General features: G+C 35.8%; 1 protein-coding gene across 1 annotated transcript in view; it reads right to left on the bottom strand.

Moving 5' to 3' along the window:
* Positions 1 to 1,888: 1,888 nt before the first annotated feature.
* Positions 1,889 to 19,798, bottom strand: part of RAB11FIP2 (RAB11 family interacting protein 2) — a 31,874-nt gene continuing 13,964 nt past the window's right edge. The window contains exons 4-5 of the mRNA XM_008497744.2: positions 9,996 to 10,041; positions 1,889 to 6,529 (exon numbers count right to left, since the gene is read on the bottom strand). Of these exons, the coding sequence (XP_008495966.2) occupies positions 6,302 to 6,529; positions 9,996 to 10,041 (274 nt within the window). The 3' untranslated portion in view covers positions 1,889 to 6,301. The remainder of the gene's footprint in view (positions 6,530 to 9,995; positions 10,042 to 19,798) is intronic.

Genomic DNA, 19,798 nt, shown 5'->3' on the forward strand with positions numbered 1-19,798 from the left:
TACAAATATATCAGTATTCAGCCACTATTTTGTCCTACATGACCATCTATTTATCAAAGACTGATTTATGTTGTTAAATGCTGTGAAAACTTATTATAAACACAGTCCAACAATCTCTATGTAATACCCATTGGCTTCCAGCATTGAATATACTGATATTTATATAACATAAACATCAGCCAATGCTACATGGTTTTCCAAGTGGTGTGTACTTGGGGTGCCAGCCTGCTATGATCCTCACTCTAACACAGACATGAAAAAACAGCTTCATTTAGAAGATAGTCTCATTCCCATCTCTCATAAAACACCACTATTACAAAATCATCCAACAAAATAATCAAACATTTAATTTATCAGAGCAGCCTAAGAGATGGAATTTGGTTGTCATCGTTATTTATAATGTTACTGAGGTGCCCAGTGCTACCCAAAAGGGCAACGTATCCCAAGGGAGCTGAAGCCAGAGCTTGCCCAACCCTCCTGTAAAAACAAACTGAAAAATATGGAAATGGAATCCTGATTTTCACTCTGTATGGTTCCATAAAGAATTAACTTTAATAAATGCAGCTGGAGAGAGAATTGTCTTTAATAGCCCTTCTAGTTTACATCTAAATATTTCAATGGCTCTTGAACTGCTAAACTATATTTAAAATATCCTTGAAAACCTTTATTAGGGGGTTGAGATGTTAAATAATGAAAGCTCAAAACCCAACTCCATGCTGGGGAAACTGGAAGCTATTTAATCAAGCTGGGATCTTACTGTCAATAGAATTACAGTTGGTATCAACTAACAAAAACATGCCTCAGAGGTAGGGAAATTGCACGGGCTCCATTTTCACATGAGCAGAGGAACTGTGATTAAAGTTACCAGATGTGAATTACAGATGGAAACCAGTACTTAATATGCAGCATGGAGCTTCCAGAAAGCTGCTTTCTTTTTCTGACCTCACCCCTCATCCACTCACCCACCCAGACAACTGCAAACTGGGAGAGACATGGGGTGAAACAGCTGATGGAAACCTGGGTAACAAAGCACATTTAATACAACTCAAAAACTGATTTCCCATAACCACCACTTTTCATGGATACCTCCAAGAGAAGAACCCTTTCTAAGTCCACAGGGGTACAATGTAGAACCCAGCCAGTGAGCCAGCTAACTGGAAGGAAAGGAATCACATCCCAGTGAGTTCATGCCTCAGGTGACAGGTGAACTACTCACAACATTCTTCTTGTGAGCCAGGACCACTCTTCACGTCTCCTCAGCATCCAGAAAACTTTCTGTTGTCAGGAGACACTTTGCTGTCTTGCTGCCTCAAAGAGGAGGAAAAGAAGACAGGCAAAAAAACCATTTTTTTTTTCCTGAGAAAAGTGTTGAAAAACTTGTGGGAGCATTGAAAAAACACGTCTGGGGCAGGGAGGGGTGGGGGAAGGCTCCAGTTTTCAGTAATTCTGCCTGGGTTTTATTTTCTCAAGTAGGAAGAGAAATATGCATCATGTTTTCTGTATCAAAATTTGCAAGGTGCTTGTGCTGATGCCTAATGCCACCCTGGCCTGCAGGGCCAAAGATCTCCTTGTAATATTTACACAGTGGCAGCCTCAGGACTGGTGGATTTAAAGAGACTGAACCTGTCATATAAAAAAAGACACAGATATTAGCACATTATGCACATTCTTTTTCATTAATTATAAGTTTTGGACACTACTTGGATGAGATTTCCCTTACTGGCTGCCCTGTAAAACAGCTGGGATATTCATTTAGAGCTGTCCTTAAGGAAATACCTCTCTGCTGTCTGAGAGCCTTAACCCTGCTCCCAAACACATCCTCAAGTGCAGCTTTGGAGTTGCATGCTTGGCATAGCAGAGATGAATTATCACGATTCAAGACATACTGGGGTAGTGCATCGTGGTGCTTTATTAGTGTTAGACATGCAATATTTATTTCATGAACAGAAATCAAAAGATTAAGGTAACATTGGAATCAAAACGGAAGGAATCAGAAGTTGTAACAATGAAATGGGAATAAAATTCCTTCATGCATTTGCAGTTCACAGCTCTCACATGTGCACACAGTTGTGATTCTGTACCATCATCAAATGCAGGCAAGCTACCCTTGACTGCACAAGACAGAATCAACCTTTAAATTATAAGTAATGTTTACATCTCTTACAGAATTCCTATATAACCTGGATCTTTAGCTTTTCACAGTACATTGTAATACAACTGGAAGCTTCTAGGATGAGTAGGAAGGGCTCCACCTTTTGTAACACACAGGGGCTTTATCAGTGTACAAAATACAAAGGATAAAGCAAATGCCCACCATGCTTTAGGAGACCAGGGCTTTTTCAACAGAAACTAATCTCAAACCCCTTCATTAACAAATGAAAAGTGCTACCTATTGCATATTAAATCCTTCCAGTGATTGTATTTACACTTAGAAATTCTAAATCCCTGAAAATAGGGTTTCACACTGAAAGTGCTGACAGACCCTGAAATCTAGCATCATCAGCACAGCAGCACTGCCACATCCTTCATCGTGGACCTCAAAGAGAGGAACTTGGTCAAGATTAAATATCAACAGGTGAAAAAGCCCACAGCTAATGCCTCTATCACAGCTACAACAGTGATGGATACACAAAAGAGCAAGAAAGCAGGAGCTTACTCTCCAGACTTGATGCAGGACAGTAAGTTTTCTTCCAAGAAATCCTCCAGAGCAGCAATAAACATATTAAGACAGCAGCAGCACTGCTTGTTTTATGATGCATCTGAGAAAGGGCCTCCTGTGCAGAAAGAAATGCAGACTGGTACCTAATGAGCAGGACTTCCTCTAGGTTCCCAACTCATGAAACCTTTCTGAATGCAAGGCAACATTTTCACAGCTGGAAAATTACAAATAATTCTTGCTACAGAGCCAAGAGCAATAAATGTAGTTATGTATAATCTATGGAGAGTGCTACATTCATTAGTAGGGGGAAAACCAAGCTAAATGTAAAATACAGCAGCAAGAGGTAATGTATATAAATACTAAGTATCTTTCTTGAGTGGCAGAAAGTTTAAATTCCTTACCTACAACATTAAAGTATGGCCTTAATATTTGTTCCTTTAAGTAAGTAAAATACATGGCAATGAGCAGAGGATACACTTCAAAGGATATTACAAAGTATAGTGTATGCATGAACTCCTAAAACTAATTTTTGAGAGAAAAAAAAAATCAAAATAATGTGGAGATGCCCACAATTCTCATCTCTATATTTTAAAGGGCAAGAAAGACCAATCTTAAATGGCAAATCATTATGGTTTTAAAATGAGCTGCAAAAAAGTTTGCAATTTTATGCTGTGGGAGAAACAGAACTTTGTTTTCAGCATATAATTTATTCTCTACAAAATTATTTCATTTGAAAGCTGCATGGTTCAAAGAATACACGTGGGGTGATGATGTTTTTCAAAAATAATTTCAAAATAAAGAAAACAAGTTAAAATTTTCTTTCTAGGCAGAAAATGACATGTGTGTAATCTTTCAAGAGTTGCTCCAAAAGCAGCCTATGCCTAGGAACACTATAAAAATATTTCCATAGTTGTAGGTGTCCTATTTTGCCTCTCTCAGTCACCTTACCTTTTCCTAAATTGTATTTGTCGTTCTCCCCTTTTTGATAAAGTGTTAGAAACAAAAGGTGCTTTTATTCACTTACAGATCAGATAAAGAGTAGATAGCACATTCAAAGCTTCACTAAATCTCTTCCCTTATGCACAAAAATTGATCTTTTCGCTACCTTTAATCTGCTTATCATTCCTGGTATGCAAATATGTCAAATGATCTGCGTGGAGTCAATTATGCAGTTTGATATTCTACATTTACATTCTAAAAGAAGTGATTTCAGAGGTGCTAAATATAGTTGAGCTTCATTTTAATAATTCTAAGTTGGCTTGCAAGTGAAAAGTCATTTGGAGCCTATTCTCTGGCTGGTTTATTTGTTAAACCCCATTGGTGTGGATGATTTAAGAGTTGTAAATGCTACAGATGGTCTCATACCAGTTAGCTTGAAAAAGACTCTGGAATTCAAAACAATTGCACAACACTCCCCCATTAACAATAGGAGAAAAGAATTTGCTTCGGCCAAACATTTGAAAATGTTTTAAAACTTCTATGGAAATACTGAGTAAGTGAAATACATCTTGGTGTAATTAGGAAATTAAAACCTAATTGAGTGTAAACCCTAACTTCCAACAATAAGCGTACCACAACTTGGTACATAACCTTTGGCACTTTAAACAGATTATAACAAATTTACAGTCATTGAGATCTGAAGTGGGTCAAAAGAACATTCATGTGGTTTTGTGAGGTACCAAACCTGATAAATCCTTAGGCTGACAAAAGAGAGACTCCCTGAAGAAGTGGGCCCATTTCTGTGCCCCAATCACCCAGGCTCCAATCACCCAGGCTCCATCCAGGCACAAAGCTCCATGCTAAGGGATCCCAATGCTGGGTTGGGAACACTCAAACTGCACAAATTCTAGGGACAAAGCACTAGGGGAATGGGAGGTAGTTCCTAAAAGTGAAGAAGAAAAAGAAGTAGAAAAAAAGAGAAAGGAAGAACAGAAGACAAAACAAAAAAGGAGTAAACTCAATTTGAGAATTACTGTACAAAGGTTTTTTTTTCCTAACAGGAATAGTTCTGTACTACCACACAATACCAGCATTGTCAAATGCAGTCAGATAATATTTTTTTCTACTCTTCCAGATTAAAATTATTCAAGATATTCCTAATTTCTTTCAGTTAAAAAACGAAAAGATATTTACATCTTTTATGACAAAAAAAAATAAAAATCAGAATTTAATTCCAAGCATTTTTTTCTTCCTCAGCAAAAGCCATTACATGGTGCTGTAAGAAAGAAAACACATCAGGTGCAGAAAAAAAAAAAAGGAGAATACAGTCAGGTTTCTTAAATTCAAATCTAAATTATGCTCTGTACTTTTAAAAAATAGCCTTACTGTTTCACAGCATCACATGACCCCAATGAGACACTTGTGAAGGGGATTAAAAATAAAATCTATTTATGTTAATTTTGTGAGGATTCTTCCACAGAATTCTCCTGTTATATGGTCACCACTATATTTTTTCAAATTATTAAATATTTGATACTTTTTTCATCTGTCAGTTTACAAACAACTATTAAATGATCAGGAAGGCATTTACTACATTCTTCTTTCATTTGCCTCAATGAAAACTGACTTTTACAAGTATTTACAAGGAATAGATTTTTTTTAATGGAAAGTCTTTCTAAGTACTCTATATGTGTTTAAGCAACATAGCCTATTTCTAAAGGCATATACTTTCTTGCCCTAAGATTTAAAAAAAACCATGATATACCATGGGAAACTCAACCTTAAATTGAGGCAGTTCTACACCTTTTGAATTACCATGTCTATTTAATTCAGCCTGTTCATTTCTCACACATTTTCACTGCAGCAGATTTTGGCTGAACAAAGTATTCATGTCTTTATTCCATACTTTTCCCCAGCCCTACTTCTGACTCTCTTAACACTTTCCAAAGTACTTCAACATATAAAAACAGCATGCAAAAACTTAATAGAAAAAGATCCTCAGAACAACCTCATGTCATGATCTCACTACCAAACTTCAACCATTACACACAGAATTCAGCATTTAAGTGCAAAATAACTGATTCCAGCATGTGCCAGGACTGAAATGGCATGATATTTTTTACATTGTTCTACAAAAAGCACACCGTATGGAATGCTGCATTTACTCTGCAAAGATTGTGCACCACTGCTTTCCTCTAATGTGTGTAGAACAAATGAGATTCTGTTGCAAAAAAACCCACATTTTGATTTAGTAAAGCTTGAAAACAGTGGTCTTGATGGCATGCTGTAATATCAGAATTGATATATTGCATAATACCAATAATCATTCAAGAAAAGATTCAGGACAGCAGAGGCTTCCCAGCTGTAACTGCCACGTGGTCAACACTAAGCTGTTATATAAACTGCATGGACATACTCAATGTGTATTATTTAATGTAAGTATTCTGTACCTAAGGATATTTTCAAAAAGGAAAAAAAATATGTAATTAGGTAACCTAACAGAAGATTACTTTTGGCAGTCCCTGCTAGTGTTTGGAGTTAAAAAAAACAAATCAAACCAAAACAACCCCACACACCACACTCCTGTCCTCTCCTGATTCCTGGAGTTTCTTAGAGGAACAGGAATGCAGAGAAGTCAAAATGTTACAGTGGGATCTCACTCCTCTAAGACATTCAGCAGAAAGTACCATCAATATCACTGTCTTAACTTTTGGAAAATTTGCCAGCTTTTCGAGAAGGTTCATATGGCACTCTGAGAATACTGGGTGTTTCTTCCATCACTCGTACCAGAAGATTATCAATGTAATCCTCAAGCTCACGGATATGAGTGTCCTTCTTCTTCAGTTGCTCTTTATGCTTCACCAGCTCCTGCAAAACCTCTTCATAAGTAAGGTTCCGGTATCCTGCAGTGGCATCAAAAGGATTTCCATCCTAGAGATAAGTTTAAAAAAAAAAAAAAACAGGAGATTTTTGGGCAGTAACCACAAGAACATTTAACAGGTCTGTTCTGGAAAAGCAACTGTGTGGGAACCTTAATTCTAGGAGAATAAGAGAAAGCCCTGGGAATGCAAGTCCTGCTGTAACTTCCCTGAGCTCTTGCCTTTTAAGTGTATTATAGCACAACATTTACTCAGCTTTTAAATGACATCAGCCCTCATCTGCCTCACATTCACTGTTTTTAGTCACCAGTGGTTTTCTCAGGCCTCTGAATCACAGAACAGAACTTTCAGTTTTAAAGTTCAGAAGAAGTTAAAAGGCTGCTTCTTATTTACATCAGAGCACTTAAACCAGAAATATGTACTCCTGTATACTGTGTTCTTACTTGCTGGCTTGATTTAAAGCAGGAGTGGCTCAGAATTAGGCAGCAGAAAAAGAAGAATTGTTTCTGTAATGATTTCTGGTGAGTCAGTACATGCAGGTATTAACAGAGATGGACAAAGCAGAGCTCTTACCAAACTGCACTATGAGATCCAATGTGGACTTGAGTTCCTCACTCTGTGTCCAGAATTAGCTGTGACCTTATCTAACCAGATTATGAAATACTCAGAAATGTAAAACTGTGAAAAAGACTCTGAGAGTTGATTTATAAAAGTATTAGCACTCTTAGACATGCAAAGCAGTAAGTTTTAGATCAACCAGAAATGGAGATATTTGAAAAGATATGGAACTTCTAACAAGGTAAAACAACCTCAACAAAATAATTTGGGTAAAATAATCTACCCTGCACCTCTAACAGGGCAGAATCACACAAAATAGCTTTTGGGTCCTTTAAAAAAGATACAACTTGCTCATCTAAAAATCATAATAGAGTGATATTTATTCCTTATTTATTCCTTTTCCATTCTTTTCATTCCTTTTGTTTCCACACAGCTCCATATTTACACACTGGCATATGTAAAATCTTTAAAATATGCAGGTTTTTATGCCTGAAGTTTTCAAATAAACCTAAATAACAGTGATGCAGCACAGCAAACAGGCTGAAGTATGACAGATCGATCAGCCTCTTCCCATCAATTATGTTCTAATAGTAGATCATGAAAATATGTGCTTTTAAGGCTCTTTCACTATTAAATATTTGAGATATCTAATGGCACACTTATGTATGTGTATTCAGTGTTTTACACCATATTATCAAGTTACAACAATGTAACTGATCAATAACTCACCCTTTATTAAAATGCCTAGCTTGATGAAATTTATTAATTGGTTAATAACTGATTTCCAGCACGTAAAATAAGTTCACTCTGTGGTCATTATATTTTTAGCATGTTTCTTTCTACAAGAAGAAAATAAAATTTTACCTTTATGGTACAAAGTTTCATACATACTGGAAAAAGACATTGTTAATGTTTCCGTGTTTAAAACATAGAGTCTTCCTAATTTTCTGATTTGGCAAAGGAAGGGAATTAAGATGCAATGATCTCTTTATTATTATAGAAAATTGTGTGCAATACATATGCTTTAAAGATGTTTTGCATGCACATGCTCCATATCAATTTTGGGGGGGAATAACCTGCCACGTTAATTACCAAAAAAAAAAAAAAAATCTAGTTAAAGGTTGCAAGTACTTAGAAATAAATATAATTAAAGTTAAGATGATTTTAAATGAACAAATAATTGATTAAATGTAGATGGAACAATTCTATCTTTACAAAAACAGCTACTAAAATTTTATGACAAAAGACTACTTATAATGAGTTATTAGGGGAAAAAACCTCTAAATAATAAGCCTAGTAAAGAGCAATTGTGTCAGCTAGGAAATACCATCGGGGTGCACACTGACAGCCAGAGGAAATGGAGTTAGATAAAATGAAGGCCTGGCAATCTCTGATCATCTCTTTATTGTTCTAATGAGGAATTCTGCTCTGGGAATATCATCTAAGCTACTTTCACATCTTTTGTCCTACTTACTTCATCTTCCTTTCAGTTCTTAATTAGGCCTTAAAGAGCTCTGGCTGCCCTTTCAACTGGCTACTGCTCCCATTTAAACACTGCTTTCAGAGACAGGTGTTGGCACCAGAGTAGAAGACATACAAACATAATTACTAAATGTGATGCACAAGGAAGAAATATAATAACTCAGTGAGGGCTATTATTGCAGAGCCTAATAATAAATTACTTCAAAGGCCTCAGCAAGCAATCTGGAATATTAAAAAAAAAGAAATAAATCAAATGGTCTCATTCAAAACTGTGGTGGAGATAGAGTTTCTTCTCCCCTTAATTTGTATTTTGTATTAAATGAGCACCACCTTCTAATCCTACAACTGACATTCAGGATAGCTGGTATTCCAAAAGAGAAATCATCAAGGATTTCTTTTATCACCTTTAAATCCTTTAAATAAAACAACTCACATCTTAGTTCTTAAAAGAATTAAACTGATGCTTTTACCAGCAATAAATCACATGGTTTGTGGTAGTACATTTGCAAGCACATAGAAACTGTAATTATGGTTACTTTACAGACAATAGCTGCTAAGTTAAATCAATTTTTTGATGTTGCTTTTTGTCAGAGATTAAGTAACTGCTGGGTAGAATTCAGTTTACTATCTGATCAAAGGCAGCCTTCATATACTCTGACATCTCCCACCAGTTACTTACATTAGACAAACTTGGGCATTTACAATAAAATCAAATGCTTTTACAAGTCATTTACATAAACCAGCAAAAACCAAACAGTATAAAGTCATATTTGCTTGTGGAAATTGTTTTCTATTTTTTTTAAAGATTGAAAACAAACCCACTTTTAAAGATTTCATCTATTAACAGAATAAATTCTAGTAAAACCACATTTTCCTTCAAACAAAGACACCAGGATATCTGTGGCACTTTCTGGGGGTCTTTTCTTAATATTGAATTTATCTTAGGTACTTTTAGAGTCAAAAGAGTATTTTGAATAACTGCTAGCATTTCTAGTTTTAATGTTTTCCAGCAAGCTGTTCATTTATTGTGTTACTAATGCTGCCACATATCAGTTTATTACTTTTGTTTTGATCAACTATCAAAATAGTGTCCTTAAGTCTCTGACTATAATGATGGGAAACTCCTATTAGGTCAATTAATACATTGCTGCCTCGTGTAGAGTTCCTCACCTGACAATCACTTCTCAGAGTCATCTGAATACATCAAAGCAACACTTCTCTTTTTCCTTTCTGTGCAAAGATCTAATTTTTCCCTTCTTCCCTACATCATCATTCCAGAAGTACACAGCCTATTGAATGCAAAATTCTTCTCCTTTACCAAATTTATATTAAAGCTGTAACTTACCAATTAGATTTTCTAAAGAAAAAATCCCCAACATTTCCTTATAGGAGGTTAAACAAGAATAAAAGCTTATATTGTGTCAAGCACCAATTAGTTGTCATTTACAGATGGCTTTCCAGAACACTTCATAACTCACCATTGTTTTCCTGAGCCCCTCAATGCCAGAAGGATTCATATGAAAACTGTGGGAAAAAACAAAGCCCCAAATATTAGCAGTGCATATTTAATCTGACCAAAATATCTCCTTTAAAACACTAATCAATTAGGTATACAGCTATAAAATATTTAATACGAATTATTTTCTTGATCTTTTGAACTTATAAAAAGTAGGAAAATATTGAAAGTTAATGAAAATTTTCATATAGTCTGTTTAAAGTTTTCTGAGCTTTCCATGTTCTTTTTGCAACACTATTTGAAGGAGGGAGGGAGGGAGGGAGGGAGGGAGGGGGGGAGGGAGGGAGGGAGGGAGGGAGGGAGGGAGGGAGGGAGGGAGGGAGGAAGGAAGGAAGGAAGGAAGGAAGGAAGGAAGGAAGGAAGGAAGGAAGGAAGGAAGGAAGGAAGGAAGGAAGGAAGGAAGGAAGGAAGGAAGGAAGGAAGGAAGGAAGGAAGGAAGGAAGGAAGGAAGGAAGGAAGGAAGGAAGGAAGGAAGGAAGGAAGGAAAGGAACTGCAGATTCAGCTTCTGTAGTTCTTATATCTCTAAACTTACCTCGAGCATCAAAGCAAAAAAAGTACTTTAAATGAAACATTCTGCAATCAAGGTAGCTGGGATGAAATTGTTAAACTGCAAAACCCCACAGACTACATTGCATTCCCAGTTTTCACAGAATCTGCTAGAGGAAAAATGGTCCTTTGGAAACCTCAGTGAAATCACCAGCTTAAATCAGTCATTTTCTATCAGCAACATTTGTTTCATACTTAAACTGAGTAAAAAAATCTGTTATTTTACAAACCCAATGATTATTCCACATATATCCAGAAAGCATATATCCACACATATTCAGAAAGTTTTGTCATTATTTTGTTGGATTGAGATTTCTTTTCTTCCTCACTGCAAAAGTGCTGCTGATATTGAGAGAAGCAGCCACTGTCAAAGTGTCAGGCACAAGAAACAGTCCACTGCTCTCTCAGGCTGATGTCATTATTTGCAAATACCTTAAAAAAAAAAAAAAATCAGTACTGCTGTGTTCTTAGGTACTTGTTAAAGCAAGTTTGGAAAGAAAACTGACTCTGAGAATGGCTACATAATTTGGATATATGGCTTACCAATACTAATTGCTTGGTAGTATCATAGCAGTCATGATTCTTTCACATCACAGCCTAAACTATTCTGTTAGATTGTATGCACCTGTTAAGAGCAACCTTTTCTTACTGCATAATACAAAAGTTACAAAAAAGAGTTAGAAAAATATGTTTAAACTTTTTAAATTGAAAGGCAGCAGTAAGAACCAGGCCTTTTATGACTGTCCATCGCTGTCATGTGAATTTATAAGCCATGTATTTTATGGTGTAAAAGTGGAAGGGACATAATTTAATTTTTAAATTATTTCAACAATTTTTTTCCTGTAAAAGTATATTCCTTTACATTTCACTTTTTAACATATTTTTTAATTCTGTACATCATTTATCCTATCCAAAGTAGGCAATCTTTTGCTCATACAGTGGCTGAGTGAACCATCTGCTGGGCTGAGGATATTGGATGGAGATTGGGTGACACAAACAGTCACAACCAGACATCAAGAGGCGTCTGATGAACCAAATTCTGGCTAATTCCCATTATACCTGTTTGTAACAGTGATCTGCAGCAGTCTGCCTGGTTTGCTGGAGACCAGTTTTGAATGAGGGGCCTCTTTCATGGGGCATTGTCTGAGAGCTAAAGGCAGGAACCCTCCTCCCAGCCCGCCTTTTGTTTCAGACTGATGTGTCAAACCCATGATGAACTTGCTTCATTCATGGCTGCCTTTTGTGATCCAAGTACAAAAAAAAAAAAAAAAAAAAAAAAAAAAAAAAAGAGTTAACTGAACTGGATCGAATTAGCTTGGTGAAAACCAAGAATGTCTCTATTTAACGAAGTGTGGCGTTAATTTGGGATATCTTTCTTTTGGGGCTGTTTCCTCATGTTAGACAAGATATAGAATAATACAGCCTGACTGCTCAACTGAGTGACTTTCTGAAAGGTTAAAAAAGCAAGATCTTTCATTGCCTTGAATGACTTTATTTCTGTGAAATACGTTCTGGGGCTTTTTCACTGCAGCAGCTTAAAAAAAAGCAGCAGTTCTGTCTGCAAAAAGCTGCATTCAAAAATCAGAAATATAAATCCTTGACAATACAGACTAATATTTTGTTATCATTATTACTAGCTAAAAAAACCTGCAGCCATTTCTTTCACATTGTGGACACCACAACACCAATTACAAAAGAGCACATCTGGGTGTTTCACATAAAGCGACTACGCTAGCAAATAAATGAAAAACTATCAAAATATTCACCAATAAAAAAACCAAATTCCATGAACACTCTTACTCATATTTTAAAGAGATGTGTGGGAAATATCCTGCTTCTCGAGGAAGAAACAGGTGCTGAGACTGCACAGGAACATTTTTTAAATCAGACTGTCTGCTCGGGGAGGTGGGAGCTGGGCGGCCTCGCCGGGATTCCTGCCGGCGCTTCCAGCCCGAGGTGAGCGTGAGGAGATGCAGGCTCTCACCCCCTGCTCGGAATTCACTGTGGAGGGAGTTGCATGTTGGGTGTTTGGAAATCCATGAGAACGTTTTATTTTTTAAGTTGATCACAATAGCACACCCCTAAAGTTCCCACCTCACTTGCAGCAGTTTGCAGAAAACACCTCTCCAGGACCGCAGCCCACTCATCACAAGCATCCCACAAGCAGCCATTTTCTTGACTTCCTAAGAGCACTCTGAAGCCTAAGCTGCTATAAAAAATAGTGTCACAGTTCATAGTGATAAAGCTTGTTACAGTCCCACCTCTGGTTTTTTCCCCGTGGTTCAGTAAATTTCCACTTTTGCTGTGGAAGTATGAAAAAACTATGTTTGCAACATGGAAAAATAAAAAATTTAGCTTTTTTTGAGTGATTTCCGTGCACAGTGATTGTAAAAAAAAAAACCAAAAACAATGGCATTATGGGATTCTATAATTACCGTTCCTCAGTTATGAAATACCTAGATTTTCTCAGTGAAAAAGATTCTTTGCTAGCAAGTGGACTTTTTCACCCCAAGAACTAAAATCAAACTGGGTTTCTCTGGCTCACTCTCATTAACATTACCGTAACTCTCAGGTGCTGCTATATGAGATTCTGATGTCTCCTTACTGGACATACCTTCCAACACACCACAAACTGGCTTGACTGCTCCTCTTCTGTTCACTGAGAAGAGCTCATTTTACTTTCTTCCTCCTGTGTTCTTCACCATCTCAGGAACTGAGTCCTTTTTTACCTCTTCCCACTCATCCCGGAAGAGCAAGAAACCCCCTGCTCCACCACTCTGCAGTCTCAGGTACCCAAGGTGATGGCCCAGCTCCAATAATGATTTTTAACAGACACTCCATGGTTTCCTCTTACAGATAACAAACTTTCATTCACTCCAACCAATCTTCAAGCAAGTTAGGAACAAGTATAAGGGAGGTAAATCACCCAGCACAGGTTCACTCTGGTGCGTAGGGTGACCCAAGCCACCCACCTTCTACATTGCCCCAACCCCACTATAGACAGAATGGATTTGTCAATCTAGCACAGAAATAATTCATAACCCCCATTTCACTCATCTGGGAATTCAATTACATTCCTTAACACTTATTTTACATAAGATGTTTTTTACCAGATTAAATCGTGGCCATTATTTTATTTCAGTGTTTTCTTTACATGGATATTTTTACTGAACAGTAAAGTTTATTTGAATTTCTGGGGTTTTATTAGCTTGGATTTAACATTTACTCAACTGAGATGAGAACTTCTCTTTATTTCCATGTTACTGGAGAAATAAAAATAGAATAAACTAGTAACAGAGACAGACATACTATAATGCTGATTCTGTGGAGTGTTTTCTGTGGACTGTTTCATAATTATAACAAGTTATTACTTTATACATCCTTGTTATTTCCCTAGTTAAACACATTTCATTAGAAACTACATGAAACTGCTTTTTTTTTTTAGTGGCACCCACTTTTCATGATGTAGCTCAACACTTACATTGCATGCTGATTATTTGCAGTTTGTGCAGAAACTTCAACACAGTGGAGTTGAGTTTTAGAATTATCACAGGCTCAAGTTTATGACTGGAGTTTGTAATTTTGTCTTTGGAAGTTAATGGTAGTTAAAAATTCAAACATTATGTCTAGTGGCTGCTTAAATATTTAGCTTTGAAATGCCTAGAGATTAAAATAAAGTTTAAAAAAATCTTTCCTATAACCGATTTAAACATTTTAGCACATGAACCATTTACTCTGACAACATAATGAATGGGAATCAGACTCCTAAATTATCCTGTATGGAAAGCCCATTTTCTTAAGGAGCAAGTTTTTTACTTATCTTTAGCCATTCATATTAGTTATATGATCACTGTTCTGTATACTATTAGAAATGAAAACTTCAGTCTTTACATTAATCTTTATTATTCAGAGTACTGAAATCTTCATTACCTTGACAACTTGTAAAAAAGAACCAAAATACTTAAGCACTCAGTGTGAGCTTTCAGTTTTCTCCTTTAATATAGAATAACTGTGTACAAATTACTAGCAAAGCTCTACCCTGTTCACTTTCCATTAAATTGAAAACTATTATTGAAATATTTGAAAAAAATATTGAAAAATTATTAAAGAATTACTGCTATTGCTGCTCCTCAGTCTGATTCTCATTCCACTGCTTACACATTTTTCTTTGGACTCTCACAATACACATCAAGACCTTGAGATATTACGATGCAGTTTAAGTTATTACCAAGGTACTAAAAAAAAAAAAGAAATTAATAAAATCAGATACAGTTAATGAAATTCAGAAACTTTGCTTTCCATAGAATATTATTATCCTGCTGTGCCTGGCAATGCAGACATCACTTTATACTCTGGAAGGGATGACTGTCATGTCTGGCAGCCAAGCAAGTATGGAGTAAGCATATTACCATTTCTTTCCCAATCAGATTCTGGGGAACATCACTTAAGACACATCACTATATAAATTGTCTTACTGTCAAGCCATTCTCCAAAGCCTTCTGGAGTTTGTGTAATCCCAGGAGGACACAACAGAGTATCAGGTTTTGTTGCTATCACTCCATTTCTTAATATTACTATAAAGCCTCATGCCAAGAGTTAAGAAACTGAACCGAACTGTGAATGTTTTTTGGGTTTTTTTTGCAAATTATTTGTTCTCAAGCTACATATTCTTACACAGACTAATTTGGATACTGCCTGTGAGTATACTGATGAACTCTGTGGAGCCCTTTAAAGATGGCAGAAAGCTCTTCAAACAAGTACTCTTTTCTCTTCTAGCTCATGTGTAACTCCAGTCTAGAGCAGCAGAAACACAACACTGCAATTATATTGAAGCACAGACACTTTCAGTTGAAATAACAACAAAAAAAAATTAAGGAAGTTTTGGCTTTATCTATACTTTCATTTTGCAAACAGATATAAATTTGGATCCACAATAGCCTGGTGACCAATTCTGAGGTGTCTGATCCTGCTGGAGATGGACCAGGAGAAGAGGAGGAACACAGAGCTGCATTCATGAGCTCTACCAGAATCCTAGCCTTCTCCTTCTAAAAAAACCACAAAAGTATCTAAAACAATGGCACTTGTGCACTTGTACTTCCACACTGCTGGACACATTACTTGAGCAAATTCATTTGTTAATCAAGATTTACAATACTTTCTAATATCAAAAGTGATCTCACACAGAGTACTCAACTGAAATTTAAGTTTCTGAACACAACAGTTTTACATTAACAAGTTAATGTTTTAAGCATTTAAATATTCCTCTTTTTACTTGGCAGTTGTTGATAAAAAAACCTAATGAAGGCTTTACTCTCAAGAAACCATTAAAGAACATTTGTACTAGAAATTGTGCCAGCATCTCCAGTAGAAGACCCTACTAGTAGAGATCTTTAAGTCAGCCAAACAGATCTATCAACCCTAAAGTAGAATTTTGCACTGCAAGTTCCAGAACCATTTTTGAATGCTAAAAAAAGCCCCAAGCATTAATCCTTAGTTCTTACAATGAAACTCTGTGTGGTGTGTGTGTGTGGTGTGTGTGAATTATTCATAATTGCTCCAGCTCAATCCTAGTAATATGCATGTTTCCTTCTCCACTATTCCATCTTCCATAGATAATCTATTGCCAGAACTTGGGATAAAAGTGTAAGCAGTATCTAGGCACAAGCTTCACCTTCTCTTCTCTAAGTTTAAAAATACCTAGGTGATTGAACCTATTTATTTTAAAGATTTTTTTTAATCTAATCTCTGTGCATGTATACATACCTATATATACAGACACATGCTTATATTGTGTGCATGTACATATATATTATTGTACAGTCTTTTCTTAGAAAGCTTCCAAAACATCTATCAATTTAGTTTCCTAGATCTGGAGTTTGATCAGATTAGTAACAACCTGTCAGCTTTAAATATTGGACTGTTTGTTTCCCTGTGTCCACTGCCTCCGATCTTGTTAATTACCTAAACTCTCTTTCTGTAGGTCCTGTTAATTACCCGTCTCCTGTCTCAGAGGACCTTGTTAATAACTTGTACAATCTCTCTAAAAAGGTCCTAATAACACATTAAAATTAGAGATGCTTTTCTTTTAGCACTTGTCAAGTGGTGTAAATTGAGAAATTTTCACATTGGTTTACAAGCCTACTGTAGTGCATTTTCCTAAACACAAACAATTTTCAGAGAAAAGGATGGGCAAGGGTTGGTCACAGCAGAAAACAATCTTGTTTTCCAGAAGCACCCTAGATTTCCTTGACTGTATTCAGTAGAAAATCCATGTGGCTTCTGAGTACAAATTAACTTCTTGAGAGCCATGACAATAGCAGTAATTGTAATAATGAATGCAATTTAACATAATGTTAGGTAAAAGTTTGAAAGCACTGGATTATGAAGTATGAGGACAAAACTGTTGTTGGTAAATGTTGGCTAAAAATATATATTGAGTACTTAAAAATTCTTCATTGGCTGTATGGTATAAATTCTGTGGAACTAACAGATTTTGTAATATTTGTAAAAACAGCATTTCATATTTCACTATGAGACTGCAGCATTTTAAATTATCAAGAAATCAGGCTCATAAGTATCTGTATTACACCTACACCAGACAATAAAAACTCCCAATCTTAACACTTACGTAATACTGCAATAGCATATCTATAAAGCCCTTAAAAATACTAATTTATCCACAATTTATCCATACAGTATTTGTAAGAGGTAACAAAAGAGGTAACAAAACATCATTCCCATTTTACAGGTCAGGAGCTGAGAAATTAAGAGATTTACTCAAAAGACACAAAACAAGTTTTTGTCAGAGCAGAGATTAATACAAATAAGGGATCCATATTTTGTGGTTTCCTGACAACTAATATTAGACACAAACCAGGCAGGTTTTGCTTTGCTTTTCTAAAATACTTCTTAGACCTTCTTTGGAATATTAATAGCAAATAGTAGCAGTTAAAATTAATAATTTTCATATAACCCTGGGATACTTCTTTCCCTTAGGGGAAATAAAAAATCCTGTAACTGCTGCTGAACCACTTCTACATTTCTGTATCAACAGCTGAGAAACACATGGAAGATGTAGTTTCTTCATTCTTTTAATTAGTAAATAAGAGTAATTAGTGGCAGAGGATGCACACAGCCAGTTACCACATAAGGACTGGTTGGGCAAAGGCCTATTCCACAACCCTGTTCTGCAGCTCACCAGTCACCAGTTTGGGATGTTCCCCCACATCATTACTGCTTAATCACCATCACCAAACACCATTAATTAGGATGGACTTGAGCCTGGCCCAAAGCTCAGCCAAGTCACTGGAAAGCCTCTTTATAGATATAGGTTCATCAGTGCCAGGGACCTGACCTTCCTACTCTGCACATGAAATAATTTGGTCTGGTCATTTTTGTTGAGAGTCAGGGAAGAGGTTGGGTTTTTGTTTTGTTTTTTTTCTTTTTGCATTGCCTCCAGCATGGTCCCAGAGACTCAGAACTCTTCTGTGGCTACAGTGTGCTGCTGGAATACATCTTCCAGTTGGGTTTCATCAGACAGGAATCCAGGACATGCCCCAGGACTCTCCCATCATTCAAACACAGACTCAGCTATGTGGGGGGTTAATTGGGAGATCCAGCTGCAAACTCCTCACCCACACCAGAACACTGATTTTTTGGACACACCTGAATAAAAAGACACCACCTGGTTTACTTGTGGAAATGGTTTTCATCCAAAAGAGCTTAATAATATGTTGAGCAAATAAAAAGTAACTCAAAAGTCTAAATTCCCTGCGTATGCTTTCTGCATACTAAATTTGTAACTCAATCTCACTCATTTTGTACCCACAGATCCGTACAGATCATTCCTCAGTGTACTGCTAGTCTGAAAAATTGAAAGTGGATTCTGTTCAACAAATGCTCCACAGATAAAAGGTAAACTTAAACTGAACACTTATTAAATATGCACATTTTGTATTAGTTTCTACTTCAAAAGAATATCACTGTACCAGACACATTTGAAAGAAAGTGAAATTATTCTCAAAAATTCTTGCAGAGCACAATGCCTGAGCATATAAAAACTGAGAGCTTCTGTCTTAAATTATTACATGCTAAATATTATTCCATAGCAGCTGTTTTACAGTAAAGGTTAAAATGTTTACTATTTTTTGCTTTTTGAAAATAACAGAATAGATGTTTCTCTTATCAAAAGTTTATGTTTACACAGAAGTCAAGAACTACTAAAAAAGGCTTATACAAAGAGGGGGAACAAATGACTATAGTCCTTCTGAATGGGCACTGTGATGAGCCTTTTAATTACAAAATAAAGAAAAAATAAAGTCCATCATGATTACTGTTAAGATTTATATTTATCAAGATCTGCTGCATTCAAGAACTTCAAAAGATTTCTCTACTTATATCTAGCATCTGCTTAATATATTTTTTCATTTTAAAAAAATTAATTCTATGTAATTTTAATTGTTATTTAAATTAGTTCTCTTTAAAGGAGCTTATTTAAATGGAAGTTTAACTGCTGACAAACCAAGTGACATCCTAACCTTACTCTAATCTAGAGAAATTCTTTATTAAATAAACAGTATTCTGAGACTCTTTCTGTAAGCATGTTATTTAAAACACTAGGAATTTACTTGACTCATAGAAGACACTCAGCAGATAATTCACTGTAGTTCGTAATAGCTTCTAGTGACCAAACCTTTCCAATAGCCCTTCCATTTCAGTTCACTTACTCAATTCACATCCATGATTACTCTTGTTAAGAAAATTATTTTAGGTTTAAATCAGGAGTTCATGCATTATAACCAGTGAATAAAACTGAGTTGGGATACAATAAGATCATTCTGTTCAAAAATCTTCAAGAACAAGAAATTTATTTTTTTTTTTAAAGAAAATGTCATCAATTAATTAGTAGACAAGGAAAAGGTAAATTTGTTAGAACCATTTTTTCAACTTAAAGCAGTGACATAATTTACAGCCTTGAAATTCCAGTTTGAAGCATTTTAATTTTAAATTAAATTTCTACCAAGCTTAAGTAATTTAATAGAAATTAATCATTACCTTGAAAAAAGAGGACTGATAATTTCCGGCATTAATATACAGGAAAAATGAGAATGCAAATGAGCAAAAGGTAAATAATTAAATGTTTAAATTGTTATCTATTTGGAACAATAAATGTGGGGGGTGCATATGTGTGTGTGTCTATATATAAATACACATATATG

Source organism: Calypte anna, chromosome 6, assembly GCF_003957555.1.
Source record: "Calypte anna isolate BGI_N300 chromosome 6, bCalAnn1_v1.p, whole genome shotgun sequence".
NCBI lineage: Eukaryota > Metazoa > Chordata > Aves > Apodiformes > Trochilidae > Calypte > Calypte anna.